At 35.0% G+C, this 19,156-nt stretch overlaps 1 protein-coding gene and 1 long non-coding RNA gene across 2 annotated transcripts; one reads left to right on the top strand and one right to left on the bottom strand.

Annotated features, from left to right (window-relative positions):
- The first annotated feature begins 5,295 nt into the window (after positions 1-5,295).
- LOC121422513 lies at positions 5,296-11,299 on the top strand. The gene is made up of 4 exons (XM_041617634.1): positions 5,296-5,383; positions 6,564-6,726; positions 7,876-8,078; positions 8,985-11,299. Exons 1-4 carry the CDS (start codon positions 5,296-5,298, stop codon positions 9,356-9,358), a joined length of 828 nt encoding a protein of 275 aa, XP_041473568.1. The 3' UTR covers positions 9,359-11,299.
- A 2,638-nt stretch (positions 11,300-13,937) lies between these two features.
- On the bottom strand, positions 13,938-18,543 carry LOC121422514. Its single transcript, XR_005971171.1, has 6 exons — positions 17,786-18,543; positions 17,045-17,244; positions 16,276-16,359; positions 15,332-15,376; positions 14,911-15,006; positions 13,938-14,022 (listed from the first exon to the last, which is right to left on the bottom strand). It is a non-coding gene; the product is annotated as an uncharacterized LOC121422514 (long non-coding RNA).
- Positions 18,544-19,156: the final 613 nt, after the last annotated feature.

The following is a 19,156-nucleotide window of genomic DNA, read 5'->3' as shown; positions in this document are numbered from 1 at the left end:
GCATATATTTCAATAGTATAATGAAGCAGTCCATCAATGTGCTACATGACAGACGCCAAACCTAATTCCTTCACTGCTACGTAAATCATTATCGTAGCGAACTCAAGATTAGACTTGCATGGAGGCTAAAAGTTTTTAGTAGTGCATGCTGGAGCTGCGCGCGATATACGTACCGGTACTACATTACCGCATTGTACTGTTGCGCCGCATGGATCTACAGAAGCGTGACCAGATTAAAAGTAAGTGTTATCTTTCTTCATTTTAATATGATCGAAGATATTGTTAAATATGCATTTCCGGATTTCATTTTAGATAGGGGTTTGAGGTGTTCGGGCACTCAACGAAAATGAAGACTTCTTTTTTTTTCTTTCTTACTCTTCTAACGTTAACGTTACAACTTTTAAATAGGGGTCAGCTACGCAGGTCATGATCGCTGCAAAATACGTGCAAAGTGAATGGGAAAAATATGCATTCGCTTTATTATTACAGGCGCTGTAACTTGTTAGACTAATACATAGCAAAATAGTGTTTCATTTCAAAGCTCAAAATTCCTTCTTTGACGGCTAAAGATAGAAGTAAGGTGTGAAAAAGGTAAGAATTATTGATCTATGGTAAACATTTTATGATATAGATCTAGGCCCTATCGCGAAAATTTGGGAAAAAAAACGATAATTAAAACTAGTGTTAAATCAAACTTCACAGTGTCAGTGAGTGAGTGCGTAGTCGACTTATGACCCGATTTGTTTTCACGGCAACGGAAGAGGGGGTCTCGATCAGGCGACGATTTTCGTTACTGCTGTTCGTTTTATTCCATGTCTTTTGTATTAAGATAATCCTCAGAAAATGTAGCGAAAGATGGTATAAAAATACAAAATAGTGAATTCTATTATGTAGGTCTACTTATAAGACGTAAGATAAGAAAGTGCGTAGCTTTAAGTTTAACTTTAATGTCTCCCCTTCAATCTAACTTAGATCTAGAAATCTACCTAACTAACGTAGACTTAGGGCAGTCTGAATAAAATTGAATCTATCTAACTGTTAATCATCTCCGTTGATTTTGTTCCCAACGATATTAATTAATTCTTGTGCTGAACATTTTAATATTGCTCGTAAAATTCATGTTATTCCCAACCCCTACAAAAGTCTGTTATAATAAAATAGATCTAGATCTACGGTAGATATGAAGGAACTATATTTAATGCGCATATATTAACGAGCTTCATTTCTGCATAAGTACGTATGTATATGTACCACGGACGATTTTTAGTGCGGATGGATATTATTAGCATGAATGATGTGATCTGCCCAATCTCTGAAACTTATTGGTCTTAACCCAAGTCTGCAATTCAGAATTATTTATCATAAAAAATAGGGGCTCATCAAACAGTCAAATGGGAGTCTATTGATATTATTTGAAGAGCAACTGATAAGCTTTCATTTGATACCAAGATTGTAAATTTTCTCCCATCTATCCCTTCAGAATACAAATTTAAATTTTTTGTGTCACAAAGTTTTTCAAAAATGCAGATTTCTTAACAAAAAAGTTATAAGAAAAAGTTCAGTGGCCAAGCAACCACCACCATCCAATGGCAATAGTATGATAGTTGCACTTTTTGTCCCCGCCGAACGAGTTCGAGCAGGGGACTATGAAACGGGCTCCGTACGTGTGTATGTATGTGTGTCCGTCCGTCCGTGCGTCCGTATGTGATCAAAATCTTCAATTTACTACTCCTTCGCCATTTTTCGTCCGATTTCGATTCGTCTGCTTTATATGACAGCACTAGGTGATGGCTACAAAACTTCTTCACAGAATTTTGACCTTTGTCCCTGATTTTTGACCTATATTGTTAATTGGCTACAAAATGCTACTCCTTCGCCATTTTTCATCCGATTTTGATTCCGTTTGCTTTATGTGATAGCACTAGCTGAGGACTACCAAACTTCTTCACGGAATTTTGACTTTTGACCCCTTTGACCTTGATTTTTACCTATAATGTACATTGGCTACAAAATGCTACTCCTTCGCCATTTTTCATCCGATTTCGATTCCGTTTGCTTTATGTGATAGCACTAGGTGATGGCTACAAAACTTCTTCACAGAATTTTGACCTTTGACCTTGATTTTTGACCTATATCGTTAATTGGCTACAAAATGCTACTCCTTCGCCATTTTTCATCCGATTTCGAGTCCGTTTGCTTTATGTGATAGCACTAGGTGAAGACTACAAAACTTCTTCACGGAATTTTGACCCCTTTGACATTGACTTTGACCTATTATGTACATTGGCTACAAAATGCTACTACTTCACCAATTTTCATCTGATTTCGATTCCGTTTGCCTTATGTGATAGCACCGATGCGACATAATGGGAATTTTACATTATCGGCGGGGACATATATTGCGCATCGCGTAATTTACTAATCCACTTGTTATCAAAATTTTTAGTTTGCAAAATACCTTATGAATTAGAGCTTCTATCTGTAATTTTATTTTAAAATTCCCTTTAGAAAGTTATGTAGTTTTATTAAAGTCGAGAGTGGTCAAAATGTATCCCCTTTTTCGGGATGTAAGTTTGCATTTATAATTTACGTGGACATTTTTTTTTTATTTATCACTGCATACTTTAACGTTATCCCCAAGTGACTCTTCATATATTTATTTTTTAATCTTCTTCATTTTATTTACGCTCTTGATTACAGATTACTGATGATAAACTAATGGGGAAGCACAACAAAGAAGCCAGAAAGGCATACTTGAAGAGGAGAGCACAAAAAACAAGAAATCAATTATCTGGCAATGAAACAAGGAAACTTTATAGTCTACTGAAGGAAGATAACCATTCCATCCAATCCACATCATCGTCGTCTCTCAATTTACCTCCAACAAATTCTTCAGGTTGCAGTAATCCAGCAGGGGAAGATATCCATTCCTCCTCCTCATCATCTCTTAATTTACCTCCTTCAACAAACTCTTCAGGTTGCAGTAGACCAGCAAAAGGATATAACCATTCCTTATCATCATCATCTCTTAATTTACCTCCTTCAACAAACTCTTCAGGTTTCAACACTATTCCAAAGAAAGTGCTAATGGACCCTCTAATTGCAAAGTGGGAAGAATATAAGCTGTTGAACAAGCAATTTACTTTAATTAAAAAAAGGATGAATGACATACAATACGGTGAAAAAGGTCAGGGACTCAATCAACCTCGGAGGTTTTTAGCACGAAAGTAAACTTAATAGCTTGGATGTAGGCATAAAGTAAAAACTTATGTGTCTCTCGCTGACTTCATGATGAGTAAATTCTGCTTCTAATAATTGTATGGCGCTATATAGCAGTTGAACATGTACAGGAAAAACTTTGAACGATATTATATTTGTCTTTTTTTTTATTCGATGACCAAAACTTTTCTAAATTAGATTTGAAGGAGTCTCAACGACATGTGCGGGTAAATGATGATGCCCAGTTAACGGTTTGCTGTAGAACAAATTTTGTCGACATGGTTCGAAAATTCGAGTTTCTGGTCAAAAATCACACCAAGATCTTTCTTCTTCTGCAACAGGAATTGGTAGATTTCCATCTTCATTGATCGTTGTCGGGGCAATTACAGTAGCAAGTAATTGGGAAGAACTTCTATAACTGGTGAGTAATACAGGTAGTCAAAATGAATACACTTTGGGCCACAACAAATTGCACATTTTTTTAGTAATGAATCTCTTGTTTTCTTGAATATATTTCAGATTGGCTGCAAAACGTTACTTACAGGTAGTCAAAATAGATACAGGTTGGGCCATGAAAAATTCACATATCTTAAAGTCATACGTATCTCTTGTTTTCTTGAATAGTGTCTTCTATCTTTGAATTTGAGATGTTGTTTGAGTGGTGCTATATAAAATGGCCGATCTTAAAATGGTGTCTTGAATGAGTGCGGAGACAGGTTCAAGCCAATTTATTACAAAACTTCTTGACATGCACATATTGTAAAGTCATGAATTTCTTGTTTTCTTGAATAGTGTCTGTTATCTTTGAATTTGAGATGTTGTTGAGTGGTGCTGTAAAAAGCCGATCTTAAAATGGTGTCTTGAATGAGTGCGGAGACAGGTTCAAGCCAATTCATTTCAAAACTTCTTGACATTCTTGACATATTATTTTGACCTTTGACCCTGATTTTCGACCTATATTTCAGATTGGCTGCAAAACGTTACTTACAGGTAGTCAAAATAGATACAGGTTGGGCCACAAAAAAATTCACATATTTTAAAGTCATACGTATCTCTTGTTTTCTTGAATAGTGTCTTCTATCTTTGAATTTGAGATGTTGTTTGAGTGGTGCTATATGGCCGATCTTAAAATGGTGTCTTGAATGAGTGCGGAGACAGGTTCAAGCTAATTTATTACAAAACTTCTTGACATAATTTTGACCTTTGACCCTGATTTTCGACATATATTTCAGATTGGCTGCAAAACGTGACAGATAGTCAAAATAAATACAGGTTGGGCCATAAAAAATGCACATATTTTAAAGTCATGAATTTCTTGTTTTCTTAAATAGTGTCTGCTATCTTTGAATTTGAGATGTTTGAGTGGTGCTGTAAAAAGCCGATCTTAAAATGATGTCTTGAATGAGTGCGGAGACAGGTTCAAGCCAAATCATTACAAAACTTCTTTGCATTCTTGACATATTATTTTGACCTTTGACCCTGATTCTCGATCTATATTTCAGCTTGGCTGCAAAACGTTACAGGTAGTCAAAATAGATACAGGTTGGGCCACAAAAAAATTCACATATTTTAAAGTCATGCGTATCTCTTGTTTTCTTGTCTTATTTTCTTGTCCTTTGACCTTGATTTTCGACCGGTATTTCAGATTGGCTGCAAAAGGTTACTCCTTTGCCATTTTTCATCAAATTTCAATTTTGTTTGCTTTATGTGATAGGGCTTGGTGAGGATCTACAAAACTTCCCCACAGAATTTTGACCCTAAACCCTAGGTATTTTTTATCATTTTGTAAAATTGGCTACAGAACGCTACTCCTTCAACTTTTTTTGTCCGATTTCAATTCTGCCTGGAACTGGCTGCTACTGGGCAAGACACATTTCGGTGATCACTTTGTTTTATAAGAGATTAAAATGGAAAAATTTATGCAACTTTACATTCACGGGTCTTATAAAATCAGTGATATATAATTAAAAATGTGAATATATATAATATATAATTTAAAATGTGAATATATCTTGCCATCTTTGAAATTTATTCTCTCCTATTGAGTTTGTAGATAAATCCCAAGTTTATGACACAATGGATTCTCCTAAGATGTGGAAGGTGTGGCACAGGAGCATGAAAAAATCAGTTATAGCGTCCAATTTTGACGAACTTGTCACTAAAGGTATATATTAGATTGTTATTGTTACATTTTACTGGTGTTTTCCAGGATAAAATCTTTGAAAAACAAGTATACATAATAAAAATGTGAGTGGTATGAACAAACAAAACGGTATATGTGATTATGTGTACAAAAAGAAAAACTTATTATCAGACTTAACCCTAACTAGGCCGGGGCATTTCATGAGTTCTTATGGCCGGAGAGGCCCCCCCCCCATCAGTTCTCGGCTGTCGATCGCGCTATCGCCGCAAAAATTTGCACGCGAGTTGAGTATCACGTAAGGTACAAAATTGCATCATCAGATTTTTGAAAAAATGCACTCTTTATGGGTTTTTCATAATGTATTCATTTATGCATGACGTCATCGAGAGTTGGGCAACGGAGGGTGCAAACATGCACTAGCAGACGACACAAAGCGTGTATTTATGCAGAAAAACACATTTTTTGCTCTAAATCACCTAAATGTAGCTGATATAAAGCTAATTTTTGGTATAAGTATTCCTTGTATCATGACTTACAATACTTCGCAAAAAAATTGCGCCAACAATGATTAATTTTTTATGTTTTCTATTGTTTTTTGAGCGAAATTTGGTGCAAATATTTTTTCAAGCATAATTGACCTATAAAAATAAATTGATTTCAGCCATTGAAAGTAAAAATATGAATTTTTATGTGAATTAATTGAAAAAAATCAATTTGCATTGACTTTGTACACAAAATCACGTTTTGGAGCGGTTTTGAGGCTGACATGCGTGTATAAAATGTTGCGTAGCGTCGTAACGGTATGTCCGATTTTCGTGAAAATGGTCTTAAAAGTTACGAGAGACTTGAAAGAAAAAAGTCAGTGGGCTGCGTGACCAGAAATTTTCGCGCGGCGAAATGATCGCGAAATTTGTTGAGGGGGAGGGGGCCTCGGAGGGCCCCCCCCCCCGGCCTAGTTAGGGTTAAATTTTAGTTAATAACATTAACATTTTTACAAGTCATCTTTCAAAAAAAATCTGCTCTTAAACAAATAATAACAGAGCCGACCTGATGGGTATTTTGAAATCTTACCAAATATAAACTTCTGATTGTAATTGCACAGTGAGATGTAACTAGCAAATTTAGTTGTTAATAACATTTCTTTTGTCTTCTATATTGTTTATTTATTTAATTTTTTTCAATTTTTTTTCTCTCTTTTCAGCACTGGATAAACTGCAACAGAGCAGAGACCAACTCTTGAACATCCAGCTTGAGGATGGTACAGAGGTAGAAGCTGATGTATTTCCATATTTATCAAATTCGGAACCTCTACATTTTACCTTTGCCACTGAAAATAGAAGCCCGAGCCCAAACTTTTCATATAGGTAAGGATAATTTTATTTTTAACCTCATCTAGCATTTTTATGGGGAAACTGATTCATTGTAATGCCCCTCGTCATTGATGACGGGCAATATTATTTCGCCCATGCGCATTTTGTTGACACCGGCACTATCCTGCACTAAAAAGAAATCACACAAATTGGTCTTCATGTATTGTGACATCATAATGCCAATTTGATAGTGCTTTCAACTATTTCAATATGATGAGCTGCTGACAGGGGCTGAACTAAAGTTTTGATTTGAATAATTGAAAATATATAATTTAAGATATTCTAATGTATTGGTATTTTATCAATGTTCCCATAAAGATTACAAGAATTACCAGAAAACATCAAAGAAGATTATAAAAAAGGACTCATTGTAAAACTCCAACTGTTTTCTTGCGAATCTTGTAATTTATTTGAAAATTTTTTTCTAAATGTATAATTTCACCCCGCCCCCCCCAACAAAAAAAATATTCCAATATCCGTCCAGACATGGGAAATTTGGTAAGGGAAATTTTGTAGCAAAAGAGTTCAGATTGACATGGCACAAGCCCTCATGGTGTGTACAATGGTAGTCTCCTTTGGAGCACAGGTCCAGAAATGTAATTTATAGCTATTGCAAATGCAAAACTTGTTGTTTTCTCTTTATACTTTATTAATGTAAAAAGGAATTTGCGTGAAAAATTGCCTGCCAAGGTGGGACTCGAACTTGCGCAGTAAAATCGATCGTCGTGTGAGTGCTCTGTGCCTAGACCGCTCGACCACGTGGCCGAATGACGATCTAAACCTTAACCTAATGTCGCTTCCAATTATATTATTGATGTGACGTGATATTCTAAAAACAAGTTCAATTGTGTGTTGCATTGCGTACTGTCAAAATAGCCCATGTGTTACTACTGTATAAAATGGCACCCTCTTGTAGTGTGGCCCAAAAGAAGATTGAATTGGCAAAATGCTTGCTTTCATTTTTTTTTACTAAAAATGGCGATTATACTTAATCATAACCTTCCCCCTTCCCCTTGGGCAGGAAAGGAACAAGCTTGGCCATTTTATTATGATAATAATTGTTTTCAATATATATATACGGTAACATAAAAATATATTCACATTCTAAACCCTTTCAAATTTTGTTTATGAACCCTAATACAGCAGTCCTAGCATGAGCCCAGGCTTGCCAGATGACGACTTCTCTAGCGTTGATGACATTCAACATGACTGCGATTATTCTGCTGACTTCTCTCCACATCACTCTTCACCGATATCAACAAAGATACCAAACCTTGAGAAACCAACGTCACCGATACCCTCCACATCAATGTCCAACTTGACATCAAAGGACTCTAATAGCTCAGGTAAAGACTCTTTTATGTGCATTTGGTTTTGAATATCCCTGGTTTATTCGTCTCAAGGAATCCGAAGTTCAGCAACTAATACTGGACAGAAAATTATGGGCTACCCACTCTGCTGCATCTGCTTATTTTGTTCCGTCTATGGATGACCGATGATGATGATGATACCAAAAGAAAAAGTTAATGAAAAATCAACTGAGCATAATTTTTCAACAATTAATTCTTCCATCTTATGACCGAAAAGGAAACTTAGAAATTGAAATTCACGATCAAAAGTCTGGATTTGCACAGATAAATGGAATGCATGAATGATTTAACCTTTTATTGAGTGTTCCAATGATATTTTCCTATTTTCTCATTGGTTACTCTTTTCCTTGTTCAATTCTTTTTGTCAGAATACCCAGGTCAACGCTCAAAATTAAAGAAATAGAATTTACATTGTTTGAATGCATTATAGTAAAAAAGTTTAACTTATATTTTGTTCCTGGTGTAGTGACAAGTTCAAACTATGCCTTATTTATTTAATTTTTTTCCAGTATTAGTAAAGTAATCAAGATTTGGGAGGTCAAATAATCATAATCGACTGTTTATTACCAATTATATTTTGATTACACTTATCATGAATCAAATTCATTTAATTTTTGAAAAGGGTGCTCATTTTAACTTTTAAAAGATAAAATGTTATTTTCAGCACATTTTGTTAATACTCATTTGAAAACATGACATCAATATCAAATTGAAGTTAGCATTAATTTTGTTTTATGGTCATTGTTCAATTGCAAGCACAAATTTACTGATAGAATTGAAATCCTAATTCATAATCAATTACAATCCAAAATGTAATAAAGCAAGTAATCAAATGCAACCCTGTGTGTTACAGTATGCTTTTTATTTTGTTTGTTTCTCCAGGTGGAAATCAACTGGACACCAAGAAAATAATAAAACAAGCAACACTCAACAGATATATTCCTGGAGCATCTCCTCCTCCAGCATCTCCACCACCTACCACTTCACATCATAGAGACCGGGCACGCATTTTGTCAGAGGATGGAAGAAATTCACAGTACAAGGCTGTGAATGATGCCTGTCAGGCCATATTTGACAAAAATCCAGAAATTCTGTATCAAAATGGAGGAAAAGGGAAGTTGTTGGAAATGGGAAGGGCTGAGGTGGAAAATTCTTATGAATTTAGGAAAGGGTACAGTCAGGGCAAGAAGCAAAATATTAAGTCGCCTGAAATGAGACAGTGGAATGTCATCACAATTTGGTTCTTGGAGGCATGAATGGTGATACATGTACATTCAATAAAAACAAGATCTGGTATAACAAAAAACAAGAACTAATCATGTACATGAACTACATTTATGTACTTTTTGAAAATGCAGGAATTTGGGTTCATGTTGTTCCCATATAGCATGCAGCCATTGAGTCACATTTGGTGATTTTAAGAAACTGGTTTCTATACCATAGCTATATCCTTTTCTTGGTGTTACTTTGAAAAGAAATTGATTCTATGGCAATCATGGGGGGTTCTTCGGGAGAGGGCACTTACTTTTGATGTTGAATTTAATACTACATAATTATATTGCACCTATACCTTTTTTGTGTACCAGTTCTTGTAAGTTTACAAGTAAAAGTTCTTGATAGATTCATTAGATTGAAAGCATTTTCTCATAAATAGTCAAATTAACTGCCACAAAAAGATGTTGAGACTCTTCAAAATTTAATCTAGAAACCATGCCGCATTTGATATAAAAACATTTCATTCGCATAATGTGGTAATACCTTGTCTAAGTCGACCTCGCATAAGTCAAATAATCGCCTAAGTCGAAGGTCTTTTCAAGTCCTCTTCTCTTTACATTCTATTGTTTTTACCCCTCATAACTTGAATTCTCTCTAAGTCAAAGCTATTTCTTCAGTCCCAACAGATTCGACTTAGGCAAGGTTGACTCAACATTTCGGTGCTTCAAAAAGCACGGTAAAGGTTGTTTTAAGGAAATTATGCTAATTAACTGAACAAAGTGCAATTTCAAAAATGGTTTATAATTAAGCTACTCACATGCTGCTTTTTAAGGGCTCATTGCCCCATGACAATTTGTGAGTGTTGGCATGTGATCAGTACAGTTGTGTTTTATTGAAAAGATGGGCACATTCAGTGAGAGTCTTTGCAACTTTTGGATTTTTACCTTTCATTTGATATTCAAAATGGTACAAAGTGGGTGTATTACAACACATTGGACTAGAGCCATCAAAAAGTGCATGACATTATCTTGTCTCTTTAAGCAATTAAGTTTCTAATGGGTACAGGTTCAATTCAGAAATTTTACCTTATCTTTATAGTGTCTCAATAATTTTTTGGTGTTGTTTCGATGATAAATAGAGACTAGCTTTAAACTTTGCTCTGTAGAAAACTGATACAGACTTATGTAATTATTTGAGAAATTATCAAAACAGATGAATAAAGCCTTAATATGAATGTTTGAATTAGGTGTTCAATGTAATTTCTTGTTTGTGACTTTAGTGTTTTTGTGGCCATTTAGTTTAATACATTTGTTTGCATATAGTAGGCTGATGTCACAGGAAAAATTACGTTGGAAATACAGAATACACTTGTATGTAGAACATTGCAAATTGAAGTTGCAGAAGCGTGCGCATGGGTTATTTACACTCAATTTAGATTTTTAGTCAAGAAATATATTTGCAATGGGTTTTTCAATTTTAATCTGCGCCTGAGCCCTTTACAGTGAAACCTGTTTCAAGTTTGGTGGGGGGGGTACAAAGTAGTTTGCCCAATTGTGTTTGTAAATGTTTTTAACCTAATGCCAAAACCACTTCAGACAGCAATTAAAAAAGTTATATATAATGATTAGAGTGATTTGAGACATGATGTGGTAGTTTTAACTATCACATAGCATAAACAGAACCGTCGGGATATTATGATACACGTATAAAACAAATGGGCCCTGCCTATAATAGCGTAATAGTAAAAAATTATAATTTGATCAAATTTTGCCTGTTCTGTTTCAATAGGAAAAGTCAAAGTTTGAGCTCATTATATATATTTACTATCACATTCTTATATCAGTCATTCATATTATTCAATTTAATTGTTATTGATATGGGCAAATTCACAAATTCCTCATTCTGTTGCCCCAACATACTATTGTGTCAGTCCTCATAATTATAGATATTAATATGAGCACACACACACACACTTGTCCTCATTATTATAGTTATGAGGGGCACACACACTCACACTAGTCCTCATAATTATATTTATTAATATGGGCACACACTAGTCCTCTTAATTTGTTGTTGCTGCTGTTCATGCATTTATTTCAATTCCAAAAGAATAAAGTACAAATATAAAACATATGTGTATAAAGCAGTATAAATTAATAGAAAACCAAGTCACATTAGAGAGTATAATCAGTTCATTGATTCATTGATGTCACAAACGGAATGAAAAAAAAAGAACTTAAGAAAAGCCATTCTGGTGGCTTTGTGAAGTAAAGTTCCCTTAATATACATAGTAACAAGGTTGTAATATCTGCAATAACTCATACATATACATTTAAAGATACAAATAAAGAAATTACAATATAAAATCAGATTGATAAGTGTGTGAAAATGAGATTATACAGTTTGAACTTTCTTTTAAACAGAGAGAGATTATTATAAACGCAACAAAAAAGTTATTCCCCCCCCCCCTACTTGAAAGGAGCATAACTTTTTAACGGGCAAGTGTCCAGTAACAAAATTTACAGGTAATGTCATTCAACTTTCTAGCTAGCTTGTGTGTAAAAATCAGCATAATTCCATATTTCGTGCGTGAGTGAACACGCGCGTAAGAGAAAAAATGTCACTTTTCAAAAGTCACAAGGGTCTTTTTGAGAGCACCATGTACTAAGAATTATGTAAATGAAGGTTCTCACGTACAACGAAATGATAATTTTGCTTTAATGCCAATCTTCAGACTCCCACTCACATAATTATGACAGTTTTTGTGTATTGATGGGCAGAGTTTTCAAGAAAAATTACTTTAACGCCATAATTTTGGCTAAGCTTGATTTTTTTGTGAAAACATTGGGAAGTGCATTTTCCGTCAAAAATATCATTTTGGCAATTTGACCGCACACATACCCGTCCTCATAATTATAGTTATGAGGGTCACACACACACACAAGTCATCTTCATTATAGTGATTAATATGGGCACACACACTCGTCCCCACAATTATATTTATTTATATGGGCGCACACACAAGTCATCATAATTAAAGTTATCAATATGGGCACACACACTCGTCCTCATAATTGTAGTTATTAATATGGGCACACACACTCGTCCTCATAATTATAGTTATTAATATGGGCATACACACAAGTCCTCATAATTATAGTTATTTATATGGGCGCACACACAAGTCATCTTAATATGGGCACGCACACAAGTCCTCGTAATTATAGTTATTAAGGGCACACACACACACTAGTCCTCATAATTGTAGTTATTAATATGGGGACACACACACACAAGTCCTCGAAATTATAGTTATTAATATGGGCGCACACACACAAGTCCTCATAGTTGTTGGGCACACATAAAAGTCCTCATAATTATAGTTATTAATATGGGCATACACACAAGTCCTCGTAATTATAGTTATTAATATGGGCGCACACACAAGTCCTCATAGTTGTTGGGCACACATACAAGTCCTCATAATTATAGTTATTAATATGGGCATACACACAAGTCTTTGTAATTATAGTTATTAATAAGGGCACACACACAATAGTCCTCATAATTGTAATTATTAATATGGGGACACACACACAAGTCCTCATAGTTGTTAGGCACACACACAAGTCCTCATACTTATAGTTATTTATATGGGCGCACACACAAGTCATCTTAATATGGGCACGCACACAAGTCCTCGTAATTATAGTTATTAAGGGCACACACACACACTAGTCCTCATAATTGTAGTTATTAATATGGGGACACACACACACAAGTCCTCGAAATTATAGTTATTAATATGGGCGCACACACACAAGTCCTCATAGTTGTTGGGCACACATACAAGTCCTCATAATTATAGTTATTAATATGGGCATACACACAAGTCCTCGTAATTATAGTTAATATGGGCGCACACACACAAGTCCTCATAGTTGTTGGGCACACATACAAGTCCTCATAATTATAGTTATTAATATGGGCATACACACAAGTCCTCGTAATTATAGTTATTAATATGGGCGCACACACAAGTCCTCATAGTTGTTGGGCACACATACAAGTCCTCATAATTATAGTTATTAATATGGGCATACACACAAGTCTTCGTAATTATAGTTATTAATAAGGGCACACACACAATAGTCCTCATAATTGTAATTATTAATATGGGGACACACGCACAAGTCCTCATAGTTGTTAGGCACACACACAAGTCCTCATAATTATAGTTATGAGGGGCTCACACACAATAGTCCTCATAATTATAGTTATGAGGGACACACACACAAATCCCCGTAATTATAGTGATTATGGGCACACAAACACGTCCTCGTAATTATGGTTATTATTATGGGCACACGCACACACAAGTCCTCATTACGTTGCTCTTACATACTTGATTGTGTGAGTCCTCATAATTATAATCATGAGGGGCTCACACACAATAGTCCTCATTATTATAGTTATTAATAAGGGCACTCACACACTAGTCCTCATAATTGTAATTATTAATATGGAGACACACTAGTCATGCAGGCACAACTATTCAAAACCCGAGTTCCACGCGCAAAGAAGATCAGTGTACAGGAGCATCTCAGCTTTCAAATTTGGAACCTCCCCACGGGATGTGGGATTCTCCTCTCCCATGTGGCCACTGGAAATTTTGCTTGAATTGGAGTGCTGGCAGGTTTTATGGCTGTTTAAAATATGAAGAAAAATACAACTAAGTTAGAGTGTAACTATATTTATAATCAATAAGTAACTCTTTAAAATTTCGTTTCTGAAATTGATTTAGAAAATATTATACAGTGTTTTTGAAAGAGTTCCATTCAGAAACCAGGAACATATAAGAAATGCTAGTGAACGATCCCTTTCTGAAGCAGGGTTGGAGGAACTTGAAGCTTCCACACAAATCTTAACCACTTATTCTGTGCAAGCTGATTTTGACGCGTGAATTCTAGACTCTTCTTGCTCGTCCATGCGGGAACATTTTCTATCATATATGGTGTCAAACAAAAGAAGAAAAACTAAATTTTATGATGATTATGTTTAATATTTCATAATCCATATTTTCCCGCGAGAAAATCGATGGACTATCCCAGTTTCCTTTTTTTCTGGGACGCACTGTATAACAATACATAACAATGTTGCAATCACAGTTTCAGTTTAGCAGGTAACTTGCCAAATTCACAGTAAATGGCACATGATATTGTATCCAGTACATCATAAAGCACAGTTTATAGTGCAAAAATACATTAAAAGTCTCTTAACATTTCCATTTGATGACCAGAGTTTAAGCTTCTCTTCTCTCAATCTCTCTCAGCATATTTCACTAACCTCCTTTACATAAATCAGAAATTATAATAAGGGACACCAACATTAGTTGGCACTTCTTCACAAAGAGTAAACTTAATACTTGGAATAGGCTCATGCATCCTTCAATTTGATTAATTTATTCTTTGTCATTGGATGAATGATATAACAAATTTTGCCTTACAAAAAAAAAATGCACCGTCTCTTTCATAAAATTTGCTAGTTCAAAGAAATAGTAATCTTTGGTTTAACATTACTGACAAGAACTCACCATCTGTATCACTTGAGCATACATCCATAGGTTGTTCTGTATACCCAGTCTCCTGGTAGGGGATCAAATCTGACTCACTTTAACAGCCGATAAGCCCTACAAAATTAATTTTAAAAATGATGATTCATCTTGCATTAGAATGTGAGATGTCCATTACGATTGCAATGCATTATTGACCTTGACTCATTTCTATAATCTACAATCAAGGCCTGAATACAGCATTCCACAGGAAAACATCTAAAATGCATGCTTGTCTGCATGATATGAATAAATATGAAAATCTGCTATAATCCATAATATTAAAAAAAAAACACACACACATAAAACAGGATTTTTGGTGTAAGAACAGTCTTTAAAAACTTCATAAATTACACCATACATCTTCATGTATTCAGGAATTAGCAAGAATTTATTGACTTACCTATTTCTGACAGCAGCCTGGGCCCATCATCTGAATCACATAGGGCTGAAATCAAAATGAGCAAAATTATTTGAATTAGTATGACTAATTATTCAGATCAGAAGAAAAGAAAACTGAATAAAGAGATATTTGAAAAAAAAAAACCACTCCATATATATGACATGTGATAGTGGATTTTCCCATGATACTCAAAGCAACAACAGCATACTGTTTCCTGATTACTGATGGTTTTAATAATTCCTATTTAGATAATCATCAACTAAATTTTACACTGAATGCCTTGATCTATAAGGGGTACAGGTAATGTTACTCCACAATTCATCTTTATTATGACTCATGACAATAATCATCCCATCCATTAGATGTTGTAATCACTGAATTAAGCCAAATGGGCAACAGGCAAGTTGTCACATGGATTCTCTTCCTGATCCAACTAGAAAGTAAAGGGTTCAGAAAGGATTGTTCTAATTTTGTTTCCATTTTGTAATGATTCCTAAGAAAAAAAAAAAGAAAAAAAAAAGAGATTGGGACAAGATGAAATTCCTACAGAAAATTGTGACATAAGAATATGTCCTACTTTAATAGTATTCCAAGACAACATTAATTTAGGGCTTGTTTATTACTGAACACAATGGATTAATCAATAACATTCTACTAACCCATATCTCACATATTCTGTAATGGAAAAACTTTCATAAATTCATATAAATGACAATGTAGAGCCAACACTGCCAAAGTCCAATTTACATACATGTACATGTAAGTGAAGAATGCACATAAGTTAATGGACCATACCCACTCAGATTCATTTGTTATTCTCTCTTGGTTTTCACCCTTCAAAAATAAAAGTTTTTCTAGGTTTAATATCTTTCTAATATCTTTCTTCAGGCTCCATAGACTAAGGCAGACTTGCCTGTAGTACTTATAATCTTTACATTATATACCTTTTCTTGAACAACAGTTGAGCATCTCATCTACCAGATCTATCTGAGACATCTTCATGCAGGGATTGGCTGCATGTGCTGTTGCTGGAAATAAAGAATTTGACAACAGCAAAATGATTAACATAGTTTTGAACCTCTTAAACATAATAGTGATTTCTTTTTAAAAAAAATACAAACATGAATGTTACTAATGCCACAAAAAGCATATTCCACAAAAGGAATAGAAAAGTGAGGTGAAACTAAAGGGAAGTGATCACGTTTATTGTGATTATTGGTTAAGTATTGAACTACTTTTATTGTGTAGGCCTATAATCTGAGAACTTTGCAATCATGTGAACAAGATGTACTCACATTCCAGTGCTCATCATGCTTTTCATTGTAGATTCAGAGTTGTTTGTCTATCTAATTATGTGGTCCACTGGTACACTACAAGTCTTTATCCATAGGGATTCCCCTTATAAACAAATAAATCAATCAACTGACTTCTCAGGCATTGTGGTGTGCGCCTGTAATCCAGCTAATGGTGGAAGTTACAAACTGATTCTGCAGACCCACGAGTTCGAATCTGAGTCATGTCTTTGGGATGGTGACGTAAAAGGTCAGTCCCAGACATAATAATCATATCTGATTGAACACATCTATAAAAACCCAATTCAGCAACAACTTGTATTGGGAAATGGGAACTGGGTTGCAGGTATTTTCAATAAGAAATGTTTTTTTTTGTAAATCCAAAATGAAATCATTGCCAATTAACCCATTAAATTCTTACTTTCTTTGAAAACAAGGCCCAGAACTGTCATGACTGTAGCAATCGATTTCGCCTGCATTTCCACTTCAAGCAGACCCTTATAAATCCTACTACTCTTACAGGCTCAATGGAGAATACGTAGCCACGGGTTGTAGTGAATCTCCTTCAGCCCGGGTGTTCTCAATGTGGCAGAAGGTCTTGATTGTATGGATCCATTTGGTCTAGATTAAAAGTAAAAACATAAATAGATCACTAAAGGAGATAACTACCATATTTACAAACCAGGAGAAACAGTATCACATAAGAACAAAACGGGAGTCTTGCCATTTTGTTGGAATATCACAAGAAGTTTGTTTATTTGTCCAGCCCCAGGTTTCCTTATTTAAAAACATGTAAAATGTCTACTTCAAAACTGAAAAAAAGGTTCCCATTTCCCAAGTGCTGACAAATATTATGCAGCTTGTACAACTACAAGGCTAAGTTGTAAAAACAAGCTTCAAACATTAAAATGCAGCAAACGACATGACCACTTTACGTAGTGCGCAATGTAGGATTGTTTAAGACGGTGACTTTACTTACAAAGAACTATACGAGTGGGGCATAACCTACGCAACTACATGAGAGAAGTAATCTAAATCCCAATGCTTTTCTCTTAAAAAGACGGATAAACATATAACATATATCATTTAAGAATAAAAATATCATAATTTACAATCAACACCAATATCATTCACAATCTATCTTGCATAATTTCAAACTTACCGCAAAAGCAACAATTTGTAGCTGTCAAGAAGCAGACGGTAACGATGCTCTTCAGTCAGCGTGCAGCGCGCGATCGAGTCCATTCCAGTCATAGAGAGTTCAGTGCAATGGACGAGTATATGCAACTGTAGATGGCAGCATTGCGAATCCGTGTGTGGAAATCGATGGAAACGTGCTTCGTCCACTGAGCCTTGAAACACGTTATTCATGCAATATCGCACTACCGAGGACACCGGTGAAAATCACCGAGGTGGTTCTAGACTCCTTTTGGGAGCGGTACCAACAGTTTCGAAACGAGGACCCGTGTTACGGTCCTCGGGATCCGCACAGTGCTCACTATGTTGGTGTGTTGTCATGAGGACGTCCTCATTTGTTTGTGGAATGCACACGCACCCTCACACACACACACAGGAAATTGCATGATCTACATATTGAATGTAAGCCATGTGAAACAAATCTATTTTTATTTTCACTGAATACAAGTTACTTCCTTGTTTTATAAGCTTGTTTGGCAAGTATAGCAACCAGCCTATATGCATTGAGATCCTACCATTTTCTGTACCATATCCAATGTCACAAAGACAAAAATTTGATATCAAATTTTTATACACCTTTTTCTATTCATAAAGCTATACTTAGTAGAAAAAAAATGACACGTAATGTTTTTAAATTTATTTGTCCTCATTACTGAGGTAGATGAAGTAGAAAAGAACAAGAATAATATCAAATCAAAGACATAAATATTGATTTCTGGAAAAATACCCTCAAAATGTTTTGATATTAATATGTATTTTCCTGATATGCTACTTTGACATTGAAAAAGATTGATTACATAACTTATATTTTGTCTGATATATGACGAACCAACAGACTTTGTAATCTCCTCTGAGGGTCATATGGAAATGGGCCATAGATTTATCAAATGTATCCTTTGAAAATACTCTATTCACAAATAAGACAAAAATATGTATATTGTAAGTCTAAATCTAGTGAAGCATTCAACATTCAAACCTGTACATATGGCTGTTTCGGTAAATGATAAAGTGAGCCATGGCTTTGAGATCCAACAATTAAAAAAAAAAGGAGATGCAGGAAAGGTGAAAAAAACTTGAAATAATTTTTCATCGATGATGCCTGCCATATTTTGGAAAGTTGAAAGCAGTTGCATTTTATAGTCACTAAACTCAAGTCTTTCCCTCTCCAGAAATGGTATGAAGAGACTTTTAAAAAAATCCGGTATCTCATTCATTTGCATCATTCAAGGGTCGCTTCATAAAGACCCCACCTGTTCGCCTGACAGCTGAAGGACACAAGAGCATTAGTTGAATATGGGAATTTTCCCAGAGTCACAGGAAAACTAATAAGACACAC

Source organism: Lytechinus variegatus, chromosome 10, assembly GCF_018143015.1.
Source record: "Lytechinus variegatus isolate NC3 chromosome 10, Lvar_3.0, whole genome shotgun sequence".
Lineage (NCBI taxonomy): Eukaryota > Metazoa > Echinodermata > Echinoidea > Temnopleuroida > Toxopneustidae > Lytechinus > Lytechinus variegatus.
This window is presented reverse-complemented; position numbering and strand designations above follow the sequence as displayed.